At 44.8% G+C, this 14,645-nt stretch overlaps 1 protein-coding gene across 1 annotated transcript in view; it reads right to left on the reverse strand.

Moving 5' to 3' along the window:
• The window catches only part of LOC138570270 (uncharacterized), a 160,314-nt gene that overhangs the window by 74,727 nt on the left and 70,942 nt on the right, over positions 1 to 14,645 (reverse strand). The window contains exon 2 of the mRNA XM_069649038.1: positions 8,109 to 8,205. Coding sequence (XP_069505139.1) covers positions 8,109 to 8,205 — 97 coding nt within the window. The remainder of the gene's footprint in view (positions 1 to 8,108; positions 8,206 to 14,645) is intronic.

Consider the following 14,645-nt stretch of genomic DNA (forward strand, 5'->3'; position numbering starts at 1 on the left):
TAGGTTAAGGACGTGGAAAATTAATTGTTCTAGTTGTAGACCTGTTTTCTAGATGGGTGCATTTTAAGGTTGTGAGAGACATCACCGGAGAAAGTATGATAAAGATATTGCAGGAGATTTTTGCCAATGAAGGCCTACCGGAAAGTGTATTGACGGACAATGGTCCCCAGTTCATAGGCGGTAACTTTACCAGCTATTTAAGGAAGTGTGGAGTTGACCACAAAAGAACTTCATTGTACCATCCCGAATCCAACGGGGTAGTTGAAAGGATGAATAGGTGTGTGATGGAGAGTATTCGGATGGGTGAGGAGTGTGGTCTGGATAAAGTAGCCATGATACAAAATAGGATCTGGGCTTTGAGGATGGCGCCACATGCGACAACAGGTCTGTGCCCGTTCAAGCTTATGAGGGGCAGGAAGCCATATTCCGTGGCATGTCCACCATGGCTTGGTGGGAGTAGAGAGACGGATCTGGTTGTTTATGAAGTGAGAAAGTCATTGGTGAAGAAGAAATCCGAATGGGTCATGCGCGAAAATCTTAAGAGAGGGAAGAAAGAATTGCGCGTGGAGTGTGGTGATTGGGTCAGGATAAGGAAGGGAGTTGTCAAGAGGAAAGGAGAATCTCTTTATTCGGATCCTGTCAGAGTTGTGGCAGTCATGAAAGGAGCTGTACGTGTGACTGGAAGGCAAGTGTGGAATAAAGATAGAATTGCCACTGTGAGGAGAGGTCATGTATAGATGTGTGGAACATCAAGGAACTGTTGTTGGAGTGTCTCGGTTGTTTGTTGGAGTGTCTCGGCTGTTTTGAAATAGTGCGTGTGGTTTTTCAGTTGAATTAAAGATTTAAATTCATAGGGTAAGTTAAATAAAAAGAAAGGGAGATGTGTTGTGATGTCTTATGGAGAGCAGGGAGCCTTCAATGCTTTCCTATATGATGATGCTTCAGCCCTGTATGATGTCATGGAATGTTCTGATAGCATCTTTCGTGTAATGTTCTAAAGTTGGTCAGTTGGAGAAAGTGCTGTAGGAGAGGAGCCTCTGAGTGTTGGGGGTCTTCTTCCTTTATATGTAACTTAAATAAATACTGTTATACTGCTTACCTGCCTGCGTCAGCCTCTTCATAACACACATGACTGAATGTGCCCCAGTTATAATAGCCTTTTAGAGTCATTTGTCTAGTATGTGACTGACTGACGTGGGACTGTCAGGCTGTGCCTCTGTTCTGTTCGTGTTTAAGAGGCCTCTGCCTGACGTGTTGGCCCTGTGCTGCTAACCCAGCCCTACCAGCCTTTGAGACAATCAGCTCGCTATGTGACTTCCAGAGGTAAAGCCTACAAGTCAGGGTTTACTCAAGCCCACATGCCCGCCATAGGCCAGTCTCAATGGGGAACTTCCGAAAGGACAGTTCCACAGTTGATGTCTCCCTCTCCAACCCACAATGTTGTATGACATTGAAGCGTATTGGGGACCCAGCGCTGTGCGGCCTTCACATGCGTCACGCTAGTGGAGGAAAAGCTTGGGCTCCAGAGTAAATGATATACGAGTCCTTCCTGGCTAGTGGAATGTGACGGATGAGATCCGGGTCAGCTCAAGGTTGCAGGTTGTTATTTTTCAAGGGCATCAGTCACAGCATAAAGGAGCCGTTTGTTTAGTTGGGAGAGTTTGCAAATAAACCAATGTCCTATCCAGTGGAATCAGGAGTTAAGTGTACGTTTTATTTAACTATTTCAGCACGTAACTCCTGTGTAAAGAAGTGCATTTAGTCGTTAAACAAATGTGCTGACAAGTATAAACGTTTCCTTTTAAAACAGCTCCGGTGGTCTTAATTGCTAAAAACCGAATTCCTTGGTGTCCGAAAAATATTTATAAATTCACTCCGATCGTGTGCATACATATCGTCCACCTTGGAGAGGAAGGGCCTCATTACGACCCTGGCGTTGGACCATGGTGCTAATAGCACCATGCTCCATGCCGGTACTTACCGACTCTGCCATGGCGGAATGGGGAATTACCGCCCCATTCCGAGGTTGGCGGGCGGTAATTCCCCATGCCGCCATGGCCCTTCCCCATTCCCATTTTTGCCCCATAGGGCTCAATGGGAATGGGGAAGGCACTAAGTACGGTGCCGCAAATTGCGGCACCGTACTTAGCACCAAGGTCCCTTTGCGGGTTGGTTTTTAACGCCTGCAAAAAGCAGGCGTTAAATTCCCCAACCTGCAAAGGGACCTCGTTATTAGGCGCTAAGGGAATACCGGTACGGGTACCCTTACCGGTACCGGTAATCCCTTAGCACCAGGGTCGTAATGAGGCCCGAAATGTGCTAATTGTTTCCAGATACATTGGGCCTCATTACGACCCAGGCGGTAATGGGTTAACGGCACCGTAAAAGGTGTTGGTGCCGTTAAACCCCTTACCGCCTAATTGCGAGGTCCCTTTGCAGGTGCCGACCTTAATGGCTGGTTTTACCAGCCGTTAAGGAAGGAACTCGCAAAGGGATTTTCGAGGTAATTACGGTACCGCAATTTGCGGTACCGTAATTACCACCTTCCCCATTCCCATTGAGCCCTATGGGGCAAAATAGGGAATGGGGAGGGGCCAATGGTGAATGGGGAATTACCGCCCCGCCAACCTTGGAATGGGGCGGTAATTCCACCATTCACCATGGCAGAGTTGGTAAAATACCGGCGTCAACCATGGCACTATTAGCGCCATGGTTAACGCCAGGGTCGTATTGAGGCCCACTGTCTGTCATATACGATAGTATGAGTACACTGTCCACATGCGAAAGTATGAGTACACTGTCTGTCATAAGCGATAGTATCAGTACACTATTTATCATTTGCGATAGTATGAGTACACTGTGTCATATACGATAGTATGAGTACACTGTTCATATGCGATAGTATCAGTACACTGTCTATCATCTGCGATAGTATGTGTACACTGTTCATATGTGATAGTATGAGTACACTGTCTGTCATATACGATAGTATGAGTACACTGTCTATCATCTGTGATAGTATGAGTACACTGTTCATATGCGATAGTATGAGTACACTGTCTGTCATAAGCGATAGTATGAGTACACTGTCTGAGTACACTGTCATAAGCGATAGTATGAGCACACTGTCTGTTCATATGCGATAGTATGAGTACACTGTCTGTTCATATGCAATAGTATGAGTACACTGTCTGTTCATATATGGTAGTATAAGTACACTGTCTGTCATAAGTGATAGTATGAGTACACTGTTTATCATTTGCTATAGTATGAGTACACTGTCTGTCATATACGATAGTATGAGTACACTGTCTGTTCATATGCGATAGTATGAGTACACTGTCTATCATCTGCGATAGTATGAGTGCACTGTTCATATGCGATAGTATGAGTACACTGTCTATCATCTGCATTAGTATGAGTGCACTGTTCATATGCGATAGTATGAGTACACTGTCATAAGTGATAGTATGAGTACACTGTCTGAGTACACTGTCATAAGCGATAGTATGAGCACACTGTCTGTTCATATGTGATAGTATGAGTACACTGTCATAAGCGATAGTGTGAGTACACTGTTCATATGCGGTAGTATGAGTATAGTTTCTGTCATAAGCGATAGTATGTGTACACTGTTTGTTTATATGCGGTAGTATGAGTATACTGTCTGTTCATATGCGATAGTATGAGTACACTGGCCCTCATTACGACCCTGGCGGATTTTTTCCGCCATCGGCGGACTTTTCCGCCATGGCGTAAAGTCCGTTTACGCCATGGCGGATGGTGGACTTACCGCCCCATTCCGAGGTCGGCGGGGCGGTAAGTCCCCATTGACCCATTTACCCTTCCCCATTCCCATTTCGGCCCCATAGGGTATAATGGGAGTGGGGAAGGAGTTAATTACGCCACCGTAAATTACGGTGGCGTAATTAACACCAAGGTCCCATAGCGCCATGGATTTTTACGCCCGCAAAAAGCGGGCGGAAAAATGACCATGGCGCTCTGGGAACTCGGGATTGGCGGTAAGGGGTCGGCGCAGCTAACGCTAGCGTAAACCCCTTACCGCCAGGGTCCTAATGAGGGCCACTGTCTGTTCATATGCGGTTAAAAAGGTACATATTTTCTGACAGAGGACACATATCTATGATGAACTGGTCCAAAAAGAAAAAAGAGAACTTAGCAGAAACATTAAATACTTCACGCATAGTACTTTAGAAACCAAAGGTAGGATTCAAGCAATTAGCGCTGCATGCCAGAATTATAAAAACTTGCTGGCACAGGCATCACCTAATTCAGCAAGATGGTGAAGAGCTTATGCTATAGTATATTACCAAAAAAAGCTTCTGCATCCTAATTAATGATTTAGGTTCTAATCAGGTAGACAGTCAACAAAATCCTGTTATGGAAAATATATGGGCTCTATATTTTGCAAAATGGGTATGCAGTGATTATATCGAATCCAAAACAACTAATGAAAAAATAACAAATGAAAACAAAACTAATACCAAAATACCTAATTTTGAAAGAAACTAACAATGGGGTTGTGGGAGGGAATAGTGGTTTTGGGGGTGGGGGAATAGTATTATTTAAAAAAAGTGGGGGATTTGGGAGTGGACTCCCCCACCAAACAACGAAAAAGAAATTAGTTATTTTGGAATTAAAATGATATGCACCCATTTCTGACAGAGAGCCATTACATTCCAATAAGGCCTTTACTCCATGGGCGCTCTACTTTGAGATGGATGGCATAGTAGACCGTATCCATAAATCCGTAAACTCTAGAGCTACTAGCCCTAATGGGTTAACAAATAGATTATTCAAAGATGCCCCAGACCTATGGGCTCTTTATAAAGACAGGTAAGACACCTAAATCTTGAACAACTCCGCACATTGTCCCTATTTTCAAAAAAGGAGACAGGTCTAATCCCTGCAAATACAGACCCATTGCCCTTTGAGATGAACATAGTAAAATCTTTGCCTCCCTAGTTCTGAAGGATCTTGAATCCAAGGCTAACTAAACAAGACGACTGAAGAAGTTTCAGACTGGTTTCCGTAGAAGGGTGGGAACCTCACTGAAAGGTTTCATAATAGATAGCTTTCCGAGAGAAGCTTGGAGAGGAATACCTGCCCTGTTTTTCGGCATGCATTGACATACATCTCCTCATTCTTTGATTTTGTTAGTAGGGCTCTCCTGTGGCATAAAGTAGTTGCTCGGGCAATACCAAATGGTCTACTAAACATATTGAGTAATTTATACACAAGGTGGAATGTCACCCATTCATTTCATATTTGTTTCATGGTAGCATATCTAACATGTTGAAAAAAGGAGAATCAATCACAGAAAGTGTTTTTGATTCTAAGTATTTAATTCACGTTTTTTATATGAAAAAGTGGGGTTAGAGCACACAAAGATATTCAGAATTTGTTTCACAAAGTATACGATACAAGTGAGCACAACCCAGTCAGGTGGACTAGATTTTGGTAAGTACATAACAAGTTTTGCATTCATTCAACGGCATATTGTGTTTTGACAAATACATTGTGGACACAGAATGAATTTCAGTGAACATGACAAACAAGTGACAGTGTGTGGTATCAACACCGAGATGTTAATGAAATTGTCGACACTATGGTGTTTCGGCCCAGAGTGGAGCTGTTCAAAGGAGCTTGTGAGTGCAGGCCTTCATCAGGACGTGTGGAAGATGGTAGATACAAATCCTGGGTTTTCGTAGACACTCTTGTGCTAAGGTAAGTCTGATGATCCACTCTTGTGTGGAACATAACAGGCGCGTAAATCGCCAAAAAAGAAAGAAGAGATGGTCGTGGCAGGTCAGTTACTAACTCTAAATTTCTACTATTCACTGATCTTGAACAGGTATATGGTTCACCAAATAATGGAAGTGACAGCTGTGCTGTGTAGCAGCCGCGACTCATGTGATTTGAATAAGGCAGGGAGCGCGAGTACAGTCGTCTCAAGCTGTTTGCCGTCTCCGCGCTGGGAGAGACCAAGTCGTCACTTGGTCTCTCCCAGCGCAGAGACGGCAAACATATACTATATGCAGATATGCTACCATGAAACATATTTGAAATGAATATGTGACATTCCACCCTGATTCTTTTGATTACCTATACGTATGCCCACCTGAGTTTTTCAGGGCCTAGCCAGGTGCCCTTATATAATTTGCGTAATTTATACACAGACACCCGCATTCAAGTAAGATTACATTTCCAGTGTCATTTCATGAATAAGATTCAAACATCCACAGGGTTGAAGCAAGGCTATGTTTTGGCCCTGTGTCGCTTTAACCTCTTGGTGTTTGACACGGGAGAATCCCTGGAGAAGGCTCCGTTCATACCACAGTGCCTGAACGCACTAAAAATACAGATAGGACTATAATACCTTATTATTTCTTTGAATCAATTCACTGCAAATGTTGCATAGACAAGCTATGCTAATGCGTGCCTAAATGAAAAGAATTAATAGGAAATATGGAAGGTTTTCCGTGGTTCCTGTCCTTAAATTTTCCAAAGCTAAGACTGTTCCTACATTAACATAAGGGTTCGCGATTTCTCACCAGGCTGACTGAGTCGATCTGAGAACAATTGAGGGCCTTTTATGGCGAAAAGTCTTAACATGATTAAATTGTGTTCCAATGATGGCTGGGAGGATAGCTCATGGGCAACGCGATTGTCTTGGAAGCAAGACAACACGAATCCCAGTCTTGTGTTTAGAAACTGGTGTCCGTTATTAAGCGCATTATGAAAGAACAATTACAATTGCTGTGAAACATTATGAGTTAGGCCTATTGTCACCATTCTTCTATACATTAGGTTTCTTGACACCATCCCCAACCACTTTGTTTCAAGATCTGCAATATGAGAGTATGAGCGGTACAAAGGGCGTTACCAACAGTGATACAGATAAGTGTTTTAAATTGCTGATGATCCTAGAAACAACTTCTGTCATAATCCAACTCAGGGTAAAACACTATTTTGATATTGGGTTTGGTGTGAAACGTGTGCTTCCGCTAAGAAACATAAACTCTTCCTGAATATAGAGCAGGAACATAAAAAGCTGTGCGTTATTATTGCCCCGCTGTTTAGAAAAGTTCCCAAATACCATCTGCAAATCTCATTGAATACGATTTAGGTTTCATTTTCTGCCAACTCGAGACATATTGGGCATCTGAGGAAAAAATAATAAGGCTCCTCCGCTTATCTGCAGACACTGTAATATCTCCAGTGAAATACAAAGATTACAACTTTCGCTGCACGTCCTCCGTGCGCAGCAACGTGTGATCTTTGCACTCTGATAGATTTGTTCATAATTACATTTTTATTTCAACAGACAGTTTTTGTAGCAGATTTTTTTCTGGGAGGCAAATATCCCTCGCACCAGCTGTATTTAGGTATCAGGACAAACTAAACTGTAATGTTTTGTTTTTGAACATATGTAATTTGGACTGAAAGCAATTTTGTATGTTGTACTTTTGTATATGTTATATTTGAAACCAATCACACAATAAAAAAATGCATATATAAGCGATTTTCTTTTGCCATTAAGCTTCCGCTTGGGCTTTTCAAGAAGAACACAGTAGATTGATAACATGATGAGTGTGTGCCTGTCCACTTCTACAGTATAGTTCCCAAATGTGCCGGATGAGCAGCGCATGCGCACGCATGCGCACTGTTCTACTCCTACCATTCAGCATGAATACACATAAAGTGGTGACCTTTACAGAGCCTGCCCATCAACTCAAAATAAAATGTGGGCTGTAGCCATAACAGTCCATGGAGCTGTGAAAATGGCAGCAGGAAGTAGTGAAACTCAGTTCCAGGGGTTCCCACTCACTTAGACAGCTGTCAGTGAATTAAGGGTATGCAACACGGTTCTGCTTGCAGGTTGACGTTTACAGACAAAAATCCCAGCAGAAATGATGCGGCCTTTCATCTTTCAATATGGTCCAAAAATAAATGATTAGCAGCGAGTACCAATGAATCGGGCAATGTTAACAGCTATCTTAATATTCAAAAGACCAGTCTCAATACAGCGTGTTTTATGTGCCGCGAGTATTATGGTCTACACACATTGGCATAACATAACCCACCTTGCAGTCTGTGGTTTTCGCTGCTCAGTTTGAAGACTTGCTGTGTTAGGATGGAAACTTCCTGGAGCTGCTCCGTGAGGTTCCCTTTCAGGTTTAGCTAAAGTGGGGACAGAGAGACGTAGAAAGGTGAATTTTGTGCCACTCCACGTGGGCATCTCACACTTGTTTAGTAAAGAGGCACACCACCTTAGTAATTAGGGGAGAGAGGCCCCCTTGAGGGGTTTTGTGACGTCTCAACAGGGCCCCTTGATGCAGGCTCTGTTTCCAGTATGCATTACACTAAAACTCCGTGACTGTTCAAGGCAGACTGCGCAAAACAGCGTGCATCATCAAATGTCTGCACACACTCAGATCAAACACGAAGCTGTATAGCTTTTTCGTCGCACTTCATTCATCCACGTCCGGAGAGTACAAGTAGGGCGAGTTACTCTCCCATCAGAGCCGGCATGATGTTGTTTCACGGAGATGCAAGTTAAGGTTAGGAGGAGGGGGGTTGGGGAGGGGGGGCTCTTTGCCTCTGACTGGCTCTGAACGCTGTATCTGGCATTCCTTCAAGGCCCTGCAGCCTTTGTCTCTCCAGATGTTATGGAAGCCCACTCCCATCATGCGAAACCGGCATAGGTAGTGGAGCAGAATCATGGGAGTCGTTCTCCGAAACATCTGGAGGGCCACAGGTTGCAGGCAATTGGAAGTGCCTCATTTTTAGAAGGTGGGGACGTGATGGCGGGCCTACACCCTCCTCCCCTCCATTGTGGCCATAGAAACCCTCAGTTATGAACCAGGCCCCACCAATCCCTCTCAACTGGAACCATGCCACTTGGGCGGTCAGACAGTTCTTATGGGTCCTCAATATGAGCACCAGACTTCCACCTTGATGCTATGCACCTGAGCCTCACGCACACAGGAGTAGCCGTAGAGTGCATGGGGCTCTAAAAAAGACCACAATGAGTACACGTATCCATTGCTGTATTCATTATACCATGTGAACATCACCGAGAACAGGCATCTCCTCTGTATAATGTGTTCAGCATTAAAGATGCAGGTACAGCCCTATTGCGACTGTTGAAACAATCCATGCAACCCGAAGGTCACGTGCTCAAATCCTAGCAGGCTGATTCAGCCGTCCATCCTCCTGAGTGGTCCTGTGCCCCACAGGCTTTGTGGCCCAAAAGGTCACTGCTGGAACATCTGTCTTCCCCAGGCTGGGGAGAAGCGCAGAGCGTTGGCTGCACTCACAAAGTGAAGTGCTGTTTGGTGTGGGATAGGGTCTGAGCTGCACAAAATGTGGGTGGTCATTCAGCATTTTGCTGAAGGGAAGGTCGCCGAAATCCCTGAGAATTCCAGGCGCTGCGATGGAGAACAACCACACTGCAAAGCTAAATGTCCCTGTTCGATTCGTTATTCTTCTTTCAGTACATGGAAGCAGAGGAGGCCTGGTGCATAGGGAGGTTAAGCGATTCCATGGGCCCCATTACAAGGTTGGTGCCGCTGACCCTGAAACACTGACTCCACCACCTGACTTCCTGGTGCCACCGGGACATTACAAGTCGCGGCGGAGCGGGAAATCAGGCGGCAGTTTCGGTAACTCCCCATTCCCGTGGAGTCCCATAGGATTCTATGTCGAGTGGGGAGACGGAAGCACGGGCACCGTTACTAATGGTGCTGGTGCTTCCGTGACGACTCTGCCTACCGGGGCCAATGCACCTGGCAGGGTCAGACGTGCCGGCACTACGGCACATGCAGGCAGACTTGTAGTGTTGCAGTCCGGAAGCAAGGGTACCGGTAAGCTTACCGGCACCCTTGTTTCCGGACCGCCACACTCGTAATGAAGGCACATGTCTCCAGTTTGGCACCTCTGAATGGCTAGTCCAACACGCTGGTATAGTGGGGCGCAGAATCAATCACATGACAAGCATTAACTGGCACAGTAATCACTCTGAATCCATGAAAGACCTTGGTTTGCCTAATCAATATGGTGCTGGCTGCTTTGAAAGGGCTGTCCTTGGAGCTAGGACCAATGAGCCAGTGAATGATTTTGGCTATCATATTTTCCGTGGACCATGAACCATTACAATTTCACTGTGCTTCAATGTGGTCAGCATTTAAAGAGAAAACCAAAAAAAATAAAAAATCATCGAATATGTATTGTATAATGAAATAATGTCAACTGGACACGGAGGGCCAGATTCTCAAAAGGTAACGCAAATAAAGAAATGTGTACAGGATACAATTGTTTTATTTGAGCTACTTTGATAAATGCACAGGTCACCTTAGTCTCAGGGAGGGCGCGCACAGTTCTAGGGGGCTGTGTGGCCGTGCAAGCAATGTGCTAGCCAGCCTCCATGCATGCAATGTGTAAGAGGCCCCCAGCAATGATATGGGTGGGAGGGCATTTCACAGTGATAACTCTTATAAAGACCCTCTTTGTTGCATGCTTAAAAATACAACAAAAAAACTCAACCCTGTTTGAGGAATAATAATGCAAAACATACATGACAGGGTCAGGAATGACCATTGCACACATTAGGCAGCCCCCATTTCTGTGCATTTAGAAGGGGGGCTTCACAATGTGTGCATCTATCATTATGAGGCGCGCGCTCTGCCGCCCCCCCCCCGTGGGGGGCTAGCGCATATATGCCTTTGGGCCAGAAAACCTTTTTTTTACACCTTTTTTTTTAATAATCTGTTCTTGAATGTCAATTATTTGCCAAGACCTTTCCCACAGTCACTTCCAAAATGGATGGACACTGTGTCCAACTTTCTAACAATCGCTGGAATGTGGATAAAGAAGCAACACGAAGTCATTGGATGACTGCCAAAAAGGGCATATTTCTGGGCTAAAACGGCCGGTGCTTAAAACCACATTATTAAGAGAGATACCAACTCACACCCCAAAACAGGCAACACTATTGGAGCAGAGAAGGATTGACTCCTCCGCTTTCTAGAGCACAAACGATTCACCTCGCAACCCCTGAAGCTAGCCATGCAGATACACACCCGAGGCCACAGAATGCTGCTGATGTCACGTGGGATCTTACATCATCAATCGTTCACACAGGAAGCCAACGAGGCACGCAAGCAGCCAGAAAACGACGTACATGTACTCCACTGAGTTAGTGGCAGCCTCCTATGGTGCAGAAGTGACCCCAGTATTTCTGATGCCCCCAGATTGCGCCAAGATCTATGCCTCTGAGTGGTGGGTAAAGCAGTGTCCACCAGTCCCCGCCATTTTGAGCTACGCCATACGCCACAGCCTCCAGTTACACTGACACTGCCAGGCTTATAGTGGACCTTGATTTTCACATTACACGGAAGCTTAGGACTGGAAGAGACAATTAATGAATTCATCTGCAAGTCCTTCAATGAAAACACGTAACCGTTCCCACAGTGGGCCACACCCCCAGCTCAGGCCCATTTCAAAAAGTGATGCCACTTTCTTTCACAACATGTAACCCAGTGCCTCTAGCACGTGACCAGCCAACCTATGCAGAACATCTGCTGACAGTGCTACGTAGAATCATCACGTGTACACTCGACCGAAAAGTAACGCGGCAAAACAAAAATCCAAAAACGGAACCAGTGACCTGGTCAACATAAAACAAACAGGCGAATAACTAGAACAGGGGTAAGTGGCAAAGCCATTCAAAAACAGGACATGCTGCACAATGCATTACAAGGGCTACCACGGAGCTGCTAGAAAGACAATGGAAGCCTTATTACACGATGCAGGCCCTACAAATCGGACGTTCAATCAAACAAAAAACGATCTGCAGACTAACACATTGGAACTTTCCCCAAAACTGTCCCTGAGCTGTTGAACTCAATAATATCACCTGGTATCAGTGCTGGCAATGGAAAACATTTACTGGGGGAACTGTCACCTCTTTGGAGGGGCGGGCCTGTGGGAAGGAGGGGACAGGGCCAAGGGCATGACCCGCCCAACCAGGTTGCGCAACACAGTATCTCTTCATAGAACCTAACCCTAGCGATCTGCAAAAAAGCAAAGAGCATTATGGGACCATCATAATCAAGGCAGTTTCTAGCAAACTTGGTGCCCACGGCGAAACACCAGAATGTTCCAACCCCTGACTGGCACACGTCACTCCCAAACTACACCTATGTGTCGTGCGACAAAACCCCTCCTCAAAATGAATAAATAATTGCTATATAAATGAAGATGGTTTCATTACATTTTAATGCAAGTAATTTACAGAATAATTCTAATGTGAAAACACAGCTGTTGCTGCCCAAGTAAATGATTTGTCACCTGCTCTTAGGGAAGGCCTTGCCTGAATGCAGTTTCAAACTGTCCATACTGGCACACTGTGGTGTGACCACCATACCAGGGTCAGAGGGCCCACTGACCACTGGTCCTGTGTTGCAGGTGTTTTGTTCGTACCACCTCACTTGTATTTCGCAGGGGGCAATACTAGACTAACCATATGAATTATTTTCTGATGGAAGGTTATCATTCCAAGATGGACAGTCTGGCACACTCTTATTCTACTCTTTCAAAATACCTCCATGAGAGCGGGAAAGGGGACAAATAGCACCAGTGAGGGTTCCGGTATGCTTTGCATTAAATCACACAGCATTTCAGGACTATAACAGTGATCATAGATCTCTATATTTGATAAACAAGTCTGTGATAAAAGGGTTGTATGTGTGGATCTCTAAATTCATAACAGATGCATGGCTTGGTGTTCACATCAATGTACACGATACTCACGCCAACATTAAAATGTTTGTAACCATAAACCATAAATACTCATTTGACAGCTTAAGTGTTTGTTTGCGAGTATAAAATGGCTGCAACATCAGCCACTCAAATGGGGTGCAAGGGCTCTTTTGCTTCTTGTTTCTGAAGAATTTTAGATGAGGAAGTGCTGGGTCTCAGTGTGAGCATGCCCAACCCCCAATACAGAAACATCTTTTGGGAATTATATCTCTAGACAGGACATGATACCGTAGAAGAGAGACCCAATAAACAATGCACAGAAAGGCTACACAGAAAGGATTGTACCTCTTACAAACGTTACCCTTACCAAAAATAAGCTGATGAATCGTTTTAAACAAAACGGTTTCTAATGCATGGTAAAGGGTTCACAGTTCCTCAGCCACTACCTCCTCACTATTACGCAGGCCTCGGGGGGGTTATTTCAGCAAAAAGAGCAGGCCTATGCTTTATATGACATAGCTGGCATTAGCATCTCCTATTAGTGCTGGCCTGCAGCTAGTGAAAATCATGGTGTGGCAGTGTACAAGGGGCGTTTGGCCTAGTGTATGTACAATTTGAGGCAACTTCTTTGATTGCTTTGTGCGTTTAAGTTGGGGCACAGTATGGCATGCTCATCAGAGCCACGTACACAAAACGTTTCAGTATGTTATTGTATGGACATTGGACACATCAGACAAAAACAGGCATATGTGCTGTTACATATGGAAGTGCAATGTAGACGCCATTAACCAACAGGGTGGTGGCTTGTGCAGCGCACAAAACATTGTTGCACCCATATCACTGCATTGATTTGCCATGGATTACTGCCTGCATGGTAACACACAATGACCTCTACTTCCCTAATCAAGGTGCCAAGTCACATTGAGGAGCCATCTGGTGTGTGCGCTAGGCAGTGGTTGGCTTGTTTATACAATTAAAAGACCTTTGATGTGGAGCGGGTGCATTTAGTCCATGTCCCAAAGCAGCCACTATTTTTTATTTATATATTTATAACGCGCCGCAGCTCGCAAGCATCAGGACGCGACAGAAACACGAAGGAGCAGAGATCACGGGACTACATAAAACAGAGAAGAGATGGACTCAATATGAGCCCAGAGCTGAGTATGTAACAACTTACCGAAAAAGTAATGTTTTCAGCTGCTTTCTAAACGAAAAGTAGTTACTTTCCAATCTAAGGTTGCCTGGAAGCTCCTTCCAGAGAGCAATTGCCTTGGTGGGAAAAGCCCTCCCGAGTCCAGTGGCTTTTACTCTGGTATGGGCAGCTTTGAGTAGCCCTTGTTTAGCTGATCTTAGACATCGGCTTGGTTTGTACCAATTGAATTCCTTTTTGAGATATACTAGAATACTTAAGCAAGAAAATGACAGGGATGTGCTATATGTAACTAAAAATATACACTAAAAAATGTTTAGGTGTGTCAAATAAAGACACATGAACAATGTATGGGTTTGGTCAGCTAACTGACACGTGTGCTGGCCTGCTGAATAAAAATGCCCCATGTTCAGTTCTTAACACTGAAATGTTAGGCACCTACAGTGTAAAAACAATGGACTGTTAAGTGAGCCACCACTTATAAAATGCCCCACTTCAAAGGCTATTAGCACAAAGAATGAGGGGCACAGGGTGGGTGACTTCAGAGCATCTCACAATTTTTGGAATTTGCATATTCCAAATGGATAGCAGTCAGCAGAGAGCAGCCAGCCGCACATCACAGAGGAGCACTCACCGGCACAGCAGGCTGCTTAATCTTTTGTGTGGCCAGATCAGAGTCAGATTCCTGGTTGGGCCACTTACATGCATG

Source organism: Ambystoma mexicanum, chromosome 1p (genome assembly GCF_040938575.1).
Source record: "Ambystoma mexicanum isolate Mex_15411 chromosome 1p, UKY_AmexF1_1, whole genome shotgun sequence".
Taxonomy (NCBI): domain Eukaryota; kingdom Metazoa; phylum Chordata; class Amphibia; order Caudata; family Ambystomatidae; genus Ambystoma; species Ambystoma mexicanum.